General features: G+C 35.1%; 2 protein-coding genes across 2 annotated transcripts; one reads left to right on the forward strand and one right to left on the reverse strand.

The window, feature by feature from the left end:
* Positions 1-997: 997 nt before the first annotated feature.
* LOC116174587 (DNA-binding protein SMUBP-2-like) lies at positions 998-1,390 on the forward strand. Its single transcript, XM_031492525.1, has one exon. It carries the CDS (start codon positions 998-1,000, stop codon positions 1,388-1,390), a length of 393 nt encoding a protein of 130 aa, XP_031348385.1.
* A 1,264-nt stretch (positions 1,391-2,654) lies between these two features.
* On the reverse strand, positions 2,655-8,564 carry LOC116173805 (transmembrane protein 104 homolog). Its single transcript, XM_031491510.1, has 3 exons — positions 8,222-8,564; positions 7,963-8,175; positions 2,655-3,930 (listed from the first exon to the last, which is right to left on the reverse strand). Exons 1-3 carry the CDS (start codon positions 8,261-8,263, stop codon positions 2,743-2,745), a joined length of 1,443 nt encoding a protein of 480 aa, XP_031347370.1. The 5' UTR covers positions 8,264-8,564; the 3' UTR covers positions 2,655-2,742.
* Positions 8,565-9,797: the final 1,233 nt, after the last annotated feature.

The raw sequence follows: 9,797 nt of genomic DNA on the forward strand, positions 1-9,797 counted from the left end.
TATTACAAATTAGTCACTGCTAATCCAACGTTGCCGTTGCATGTAGGTATCGATCCTATACACCTCTATATCTAATTGGTATTTCGCATGATGAATCACAATTAAGACGTTCAATTGATAACAAAATGGACTTATTAAATTAGAGCACATTAAACAAATAGAAGAACACGACTATAGACGATTTTTTTTAAAGAGAACATAGAATCCTATTATCCGTGTTCACTTAAAAAACACGCCAACCTAATATGTATATCATACATTGCCACGCTTGTGTCACAAACTGAACCAGATTTAATTAGGTTATGCACTAACTTCTAGCTCAGTGAAACGTTCCATTTCTACACAATTCAATATTTATATTTAATTGTATAGCAAATAATTACAATAAATGTTCAAAATGTCGTACTTCATTTTCTAAGCAATACGCCAATAACGATTAGGGGAAATGCACGTACAGCTTCTCTTAAACAATTAGGGTTTAATCAATTACATAATCTAAATTCTTGAAGAAATGAAGCTTGTTTTTTGAAATTCAAAAATCGACCAATCAAAATAACTTTGATTCAGTGCGCACTAGTACCAACCTAAAAGCGCTAAGTCATGTACCTATTAGGTTGACGTGTTTTTTGAAAATGAACATAGGGATAAATGCATTGGATGCCCACTTAAAAAGTTATGTGTATGTTTTTGAATTACTGAAACCATTATATAGTTAGTTATTCAAATTGATTTATTAATCAGTTTTCCTAAATGTGACGTAGGTTTCTACAAACATTTGAATGTTTGTAAGTTCATCTCTAATGACCGATTTTAGCACAGTGTACCTACATTTATTAAATATCCGGTATGTTAGTTACAAACATTAGAAAAGTGGGAGGTGTCTCCAGCTCCACTGACACTTTCGCTTTCACATAAACATAACCAAAAAATTTAATATTTGATTTTTTTAATGAAAATTCAATGTTAAGTAAAAAATTACTAATATACATTTTAGACGATGTCAACAATCACCAAAACTGTAGAGAGCAAGCTTAAGAATAAAGAAAAGAATTTAAAAAAGGCAACCGACTCTAACGATCTAGATACTGTTTTAGACAACGTTAAAAAGATTGATGCGACGTGCTGCTTTACCAAGTGTAAAAAACGTACCAGCGACTTCGGCATAGACTGCAAGTATTGCAGCAGTCGCTTCTGTACAGCGCACGGCTTACCTGAGATACACGGTTGTGGAGAAGCAGTAAGGAGAGACGAGCAGCGTAAATTTCAACATCCCTACACAGCACTGTCTCAGGACAAACATGGGAAAGCTGCTGACAAACTCGCTGTGAAATTAAAGCAAATGCAATTTGAGAGGAAAGCCAAACAATGTACCAGCAAAAGTAAAAAATAAGTTGTTATTTTTATTGTTTATTTAATTTTACACATTCGTCTGCTATTAATATATGTATCAAAAATATGTTGGTGTAATTATTTACTATGTGCAATTAGCAATTTCTCAATTGTGTATGAGTTTTCTGCCAGTATCTCCTTTTGTTTGGTGCCTACTAACTTCATCATTTTCATTACGAGAATGCCCTCCAAAAATTAGTATTACTAAAATTATTGATTTTTTTACATTGTAAATTTAAGAAGTTATCTGTTGCTTTCGTGGAGCTTTCTCCAACTATACTTCTAGTTACTCCGATAGAACCAACGAACAAATCATAGCACCAATGTAAAAGAAAACTTTAAAAAAGCAGAAGCAAAGGTTTTATATATTTTTTTGCTTGTTATATGAAAGCAGTAGTGTTTTTGTTTACCTTTGCCGATTTTGTTTTGTGTTTTTGTTCAGTTCATGCAGGTTCCTTTAGTATTTGAGGTCACTTTGCTTTCTGTAGTCAGTCAGGGTAGTTGAATTTGTTTTAATTCTGTAATTCAAATTTCGTGTTAAAAGGTAATGTGCTTAATTGTAATGGTTCGTTTTATTGTAAATTCTATTGCCTTTAGATACTTGTAGGTTAAGGGAAGGTAACCCTTTCATTTGGTTTTATTTTTACCAATGTTTTCCTATTTTCGATTTGTTTGAGATTGGTCATCTGTTAATAATTTTCATTTGATTGTTTAAACTCATTTGGATTGATTAGCGACTTTAATTCTTTGTGTACGAATCTGACTTTTTTGAGTATATACCTACTAATAACTGTATCGTCTGTGGAGAGATAGATGCCGAAGTGATGAAAGATACTTAGCAGATTCATTTCAAAATATGACTTCAGTCTAAGGTTACCGTATCCAGGACCTTCAGATACCTTCTGGACTGGAGGAGGTCGGACTGATTAACAACGTATTTTATGTACGAGACTTCGGAACGTTATTCTTTCACAAATGGTCAAGTTTTGAAGTTGCTTTTAAATTTACTAGTGTTTGCCATTTTTTATAGCTTACCAAATAAAATAAAATGTTGTATTAAATTAACGTCAGATTTAAATTATTCAAATTCAGGAGTTACTTCCTTGGGTTGTTAATGTTTGTATATTGTAGATGTGATGTGTTTAGCGTTTTCAAATGTTACCTCTCTTACTCCAGATTTTCCCCGTCACGCTCGAATAATGCCGTGCGAGCCAATGGCCAATGCCATTAAATAATTTGAGAGGAAGGCAACAATAAAAATCTGATTTGATTTTGTTAATTTGTTTATTAGTTTTACAAATTCAGTCTGCTGTCATTAATTATACATGTATCAAAAATATTTTGGTGTAAACGTTATTTTAGTAAATTTATAGTGACGAGAACAACACAAAATATTGCCCATAAAAGTATAACGAAGATCCAGACCATGTGCTTAAATGGGCTTTGAAAGTAGTTGGGGGCTGTTGTTTGTATATTTGACGTACAGTATTTTCTAGCGGTCCACACTAGCGCCACTGGAATGATATATTGTATGCATACTCCACCAAAAGATCCTGTGAACGACACCAACGTTGCAACATTGTGTGTAAGTAAACCCACAATAATCGGAGGCACAATGGCCAATGTGGGAAATGTAAGTCGCCTTACAACAAAATGATAACGCTCCAACGAGTGCACGTCCAAAAATAGCGCCTTTAAATTATTCTGTAACGTTATAGCTATTATGGGAAAGCTAGTCGATAATGTAAAAACTGGAAACAGACCTAAATAATACTCGACAATCTTCATAAAAGGGCCCCCTATGTTTAAATTACTCGGTGCAAAATTTAAAGTGTACAAGTCGAATATATAGGAAAAAGCGAAAACACCGGTCAATGACAGTAAGATGTAGAAGGTACAAATTAAAAAATAATCCAAAGCTAATTGGCGCAATATAAACCGCTTCCGCGCGAACGGATTTATTATACCCGGCAAGGAATGGTGGCTCATAAAACTGTAAATGCTAGCACCAATCAGTGCGGGCGTTCCCGAAAAATTAACCACAGGCGGGGACCCTTTCGGTTTAAATTGAATCATTTCGGTGATGGCGATCGTAATCATAATTGTGAATGCAATCCACCTCATCGACGAGGTCAGTATTTGTAAGTATTTGGTTTTTTGAACATTTAGATAACTAAAGGGTCCTACGACAGCTACAAATAGCGCTACAAAAATTCGGTACACTGTCATTTTATCTAAGCCCGTCTGATACCAGCACGGTACGTCGTAGTCATCTGGACCCACAGTCTCGGTAGTATTACATACTATATCACATAACGTTTTCGATATTGCTGTAATGTAAATCGCTAAATCTCCGTATAAATATACGCAAAGACAAATATAAAACAGTGCGCGTCCCACTTTGTTAAAAAATAATCCGGTCATCTCTCCTAATTCTACCTTTTCTCTTAATGTATAGTAACGACTGGGCGTTTGGTTTATCATGGCAGTATTCTCGTTGATATTCTCATCTGTTGAACTCCCGTCGAATGCTTCACTCTCCTGAAATATTACCGTGACAGTTAGTTTCACAATTGGAATTTATATCGAACATCATACAACACTAGATAGGTAACTATTGTATACCTGTATAAAGGGTTACAAGCCATGCCTTATCTGGGATTCGAACTCATGACTGCTGCTAACTAGGCACTCACACATACGATAAAACAATTATCGATATGATTGTCACAAGAATGAACAAGAAGGATTTTTTCCACCTTTGGAAAAAGGGCAAGTACTCATGTGAATTATGTATGTTATACGAGACGGAGCTACACACAGCGAATTTCACTGATTTTAAGAAACTAAAAGATATTGTAACAGTCTTCTTATCCATTTTCTTATGAAGACATAGGAAAAATTCCCACTGAAATATTCATGACCTACCTTCACTATGGTGATCATTTCCATCCAAAGTGAGGGGCTGAAAATAACTTTAGATTTACACCAAAGTGACTGATACAAAATTTTAGCCTTTCATATCTAGCGACGTCTCGCAACGCCGATAGAGACGAGACATTAGACAACCTCGAAAGAGCGCAGAAGTATGTCGGGCGAATTTTTTGTAATAAACCTTTAAATGGACGTTGCTTGCAATAGGAGTTGCCAGTATTACTGGAAGAAGTAACCCTTAAAGAACTTCAAAATATGTGGCTTTAACAAGATGGTGCTCCACCCCACTTTTATCGTGAAGCTAGAGAATATTTAAATCAGCACTATCCTCAAGAATGGATTAGCTGTGGAAGTTTTTGTTGCATGGCCAGCAGATCTTGTCATTTACCCCTTGAGATATTTTTCTGTGGAGTTACGTCAAAGGGATAGATAGGTATGCCTCAAAACCAACGACAAGGACATCAATAGGGAGGCCAATGTCCGGGAAAATATTAAAAGACTTGAAATCTGTATTGAACAAGAAGGGCACATTTTCGAACATGTATTGAGAAAAAACTCATTTTCTTTTGTTACAAAAATTGTGTATTATTAAAATTTTAGTGTAGTATGCTCGGTAGTGTGTATGTTTCATCGTTTACTGTCATACATATGGATATTATAACTTTTTTAAGATTAGAATATAAAACCAGGAAAACCAAAAAATTTCGAAAACTATCAGAGATCGATTTTTTTAACATGAAGTTTTGTAATTTTGCGCCTACAAAGAAAACACACTGTAAATATATTTTTAATCGTTTCATATTCTATTTCATTACTATTTATTTGACTTTTACTTTACCCAGGACAAAAGGTATAGAATAGAGCCTGGAATCAAAATTTAAGTAGTAATTTTGACGCTTGATTCTGCCAAATTCTTCTTATAAATCGAAAATCGAATTATCTTTAAAACTACAAGTTCTTCGTATATTAACCATATGAAATTAAACGCAGAATTAAAAAATGCATTCAAATACAAGGTGTTCCATAAAAAAATGTACCTTCATGGCGCGATACTTTGTGACCGCACCCTGTAGAATTCAAAATATTTTCAAAATGTGGAGAATAATCAACCATATCATAGGTAACACAAAAGCACTCTACCGAAAAATCTTATCTTCAAGGCCTTAAGTTACTTCGCGCAATCGTTGACTCCCCTGTATGTACATTATCCAATAGTGGGAGAAGTGTAATTCATAAAAATCCTTGTTTTTTGATTTTACAAAATTGTGCACATTGTGCTTTACACATTCATTTAGAAGAACTCGGCACAAAATTTTAATTTGAGTAAAAAAGATTTTTAAGTGATTTTAAAGGTTGTTTTTTATCAGAGGTTTATTTTAAGTGTGCAGGGTGATTCAAATTCGTGGATCACCATTGGGATCTCCATAACGGTGGTAGATACTGTGTAGGTTGTACTGATCTTAACCCACCCCAGGCTCGAAGTGAAGATGAGATTTCACGGCAAAGTGGCAACGTTGCAATCCCAGTATCAAAACACGGTTCCCGCTCAAATTTCGAACAAAAGAATGGCACGTGATTGGATCGTCTAAGGTAGGGCCCCCTTACGTTACACGAAGCTAATACAATGAGTCGGGACCCAGTCGGGCAGGAACACTCAAATAAAACGCTGTAATGTCTGCGAGTTTATTTATTATAAACTTATTCTGAAAACCCGGGAATTTGGATGTGGTACATTAAAAGCAAAGCAAGCAAAACCTAAAGGTGCCGCACTCTCGCAAAAGCAGACTACCAAGGAGAAAAAGAGCGCGACTTGAGAAAAAACCTTGGCCTTGAATAAAACCCAAACTATGTAAATCACAAGCAAATTACAACACCAACCACCTAACCAGAACACGTAACACCGCCTTAATTAATGAATGAATTCAAGTAGCAGGGTACGTTTGAACAGTATGCGTAGAGTATTCGTCACAACATGTCATGTACTTCCCTTTAATCGCGGCTAGAAGGCAACTCACTTTTTAGTTAGTCATTGGTTATTCGTTAGGTTTGGACCAACGTCTTCGCTTGATTGCCCTCCTGTTTCACGGTTATATTGTTAGGGGCAACACATTCATGCATTTATTGATATAAGTCACCTTACTAGTTATTCATCTCATTATATACCGAATAGAGTGGTGTGAAGTTTGTAAAAACATGTCTGATCTATTATTCATGTTGTGACGTAACAATAGGCAGTTATGACAATACACAGTGTGCTCGTGGAGCTCCCAATTATGCTCAGTTTCTACATAATGACATTGGTATAAACCCCAGACTGTGTAACTGAGTTAAACATGGTCTAAACCTGAGATATCGTAGACTTCCACAAACACATGGATATTAGTTAACTCCTCGCATGTTGTAAATTACATATTAGCACAATGGTAGATGGAAAATGTCTGATTTAACAAATGGCACAATTCAGATAAGTACATAAGAGTAAACTACATAAAATACTTTACTCGACACCAAAGTGGTTGAATCTTACGCACAAACACAAAGCTAAACTCTATGAATACAACTCAAAATGCAATAATCCCACCACCAACAAGCTTTAACAATCAACAAGTGACGCCAAGTCCCCAAATCCCAAACAGAAATTACAAAAAAATATCGATGGCGATGGCTCATGTCCCCAGAATCTCCAACTACTTGACCGGTTGCATCCGACGTTGAATTATACAGGGTATTTAAAGGGATATAGACATCTCAAGGTTAGGGGGCAAAGTTGCTCATTTTTGTGATTAAAAAAACGCTTTTGAAATTTTTGAAAAATCTTTGAAAATAACTGAAATATCACCGTATTTTCTCTAGTTCAAATGGTTGGAAATGGACGGTTCCCGTTAGCACCTTCTATGGGTACTTTTTTTTTTAAGAATTTGAATCTATTATCGGAATTCCCATAGCATGCTGAGTAGAAGCTACAGGCGACTGATGTTTTATTCAATGGGTAATTAGATCTTGCTGAATCAACATGGCTATGATGGTGATGCATTCAAATGAATTTCTTTATTTGTTCTCTATCTCATTCCGTAAAAATCCAACATGGCGTATATAAGAAATAAGTAAGTGATAGCCTTTAACTTCTACATTTAGCGTGTTACAGAAATTCTGATAACAGATTCAGATTCTTCAATAAAAAGTGCCCGAAGAAGGAGCCAACAGAAACCATCCATTTCTGTTCGTTTAAGCTAGGGAAAATGAAAACGAAATTTTGACTTTTTCAGTTTTCTGGTGATATCTGCATTATTTTCAAAGATCTTTAAAAAAGTTCACATTTTTTTAGTCACAAAAATGGTCGACTTTGCTCCCATTTAACCTAGATTGTCTCTCACCGTTACAGAGATCCCAATGGTGACCCAAGAATTTGAAGCACCCTGTACATGTCAAGTTGTATAACAATTTTTCTATGGCCAAGGGGGTCCTCAGTTCGAATTCGTATTTGAGCATTGAAGTTATGTAAATGTGAGTGCGAGTTGTAAATTGTGCATTGGCAAAAACTCTTGTCCACTTAAAAATAAAAATTCATAAACCAAAATTGCCCCTCGATGCAAAACAACTTTGCCTATCTAGTGCACTATGATCTTTAGTTGTACTTACACCATCCACACGATGAGATTGTATTTGGTTCCAATATATCGCTGCATTTGCACACGCAATCGATTCGATAATAAAAGTAACAGTAACAAATCCAAAAAAGGCAAATAAAATTAAAAACATTGTACTAAACAACCAGCCCGCCCCCGAAAACACAGAAGGCAGTGTCAAAGCGCCAGTTCCAACAATTAAATTGAAGACATAAATTAAGCCGACCTAAAACATCCCTTTTTATATTTTACAGATCTTTAATCATACCTACCCATGGCGAGTATCTTTCACGAGGTCGCAGATCTTGCGGCATTTTCAACACAAATAACTAAATACAATAAAACCAATGGTTATTTGTGGCTAATCATTTCGTTCTGAATCTGGTGTGCTGAGGTGGTTCATACAGATCTTTTCTTCTGATAAAAAAAGTACAACAGCTGTACATTTTTCCAAGTAATTTACGATTTCAGCTGACCAATTATTGTTCAAATTTCTTATCACTTAGATTACAAAAAATGTTTAAACACACATTCACCATAAATAAATAATAAATTTGTAAGTGAGAAGGAACAAATAAAATAGTTTACTTTAAACGTATACAGTGTGGTGTGTGCAACGCGACAGCTGGTCGATTATTATACAGGGTGACACTATATAGCCGGACACTATTGTCCTATTAAAGATATCTGCACCTGAATGGTGAAAAGTTTGTTTAATAACGATCGCAATTATTAAGATTGTTAAAGCTCGAAAATTTAAGTTGAAATAAATTACATTGCAAAAATAAACTTTGAAAATGGTAGTTCACCGAATAAAAATAGAAATAGACTGGGAAAAAAGAACTTACCAATAAAAAAACCAGCCGTCAAATTAATATCAAATTTTGTTATAAAATTAATTGTTTGTAATGATGTGAATGCGTAACATAAAATTATAACATCACAAAAAGTAACAGATAATCTTCAAGAGGTAACATATAGGTTAAAAACAAGTTTTGAGAATTATGGGTCCGGTAAGCAGATACCAAGATTCTAAGAAAGGGTGAAATACACAGGATGTGACTCATCTTTGGTGCAATAAAGTCCTTTTGTTAAAAGCAAGATGAAAAATTACATGGCCTTGTAGGCAAATTTAACTAAAAACAAGATATGTGGAAATTATTGAATCGCCACTCATTTATCGCACATAGATTCTAAACTGAAGAGCTTTGATTAGCGTAATCCCGCTCCGGCAAGATAGGCAACCCACCCCTGGTTTCGAGCCTACAGTTGAATATCGAAGACAATCACGGAATTAGGTATCGTAACTCAATTTTGGCTACATTTTGTACCACCCCCGTGACTGCTTCATTCACGGAGAAAATTGTTAGTTACAAACGACAAGTCAGTACATACATCAACCGAATCGGTAACTTTCACATATTAAAAAAATTAAATGATCAAAACTTATATGAATGTTACTTCAGCGACAAGACCAAGTAATCAACATCAATAAACATAAATTAAGCAAGCATTACACCAAAAACGTAAACAATTGCAAACAATAGCATAACGGTATCACATATGTGATTCTGCATTGGGGTTAAACCAAGTAAATTTCAGAAACAAAGATTCAAACACACAAAAAATATAAAATGTGGCACACAAAACACAAATACGATATAAAGAAATGCAAAGATTACTACCTGCATTAAAAAACACAAAATAACAACAAACATTGCTAAACGTACGTAATCCACGTTTGTGCGCTTCCGATGCAGAGACATGGAGAGAGGAGATCGGTGATCGACGAGTGCGCATCCAAGAAAGGGTGCGACCTCATGGGCGCTGCCATTTTTACACCCTTTG

Source organism: Photinus pyralis, unplaced genomic scaffold (genome assembly GCF_008802855.1).
Source record: "Photinus pyralis isolate 1611_PpyrPB1 unplaced genomic scaffold, Ppyr1.3 Ppyr1.4_LG6, whole genome shotgun sequence".
Classification (NCBI taxonomy): domain Eukaryota; kingdom Metazoa; phylum Arthropoda; class Insecta; order Coleoptera; family Lampyridae; genus Photinus; species Photinus pyralis.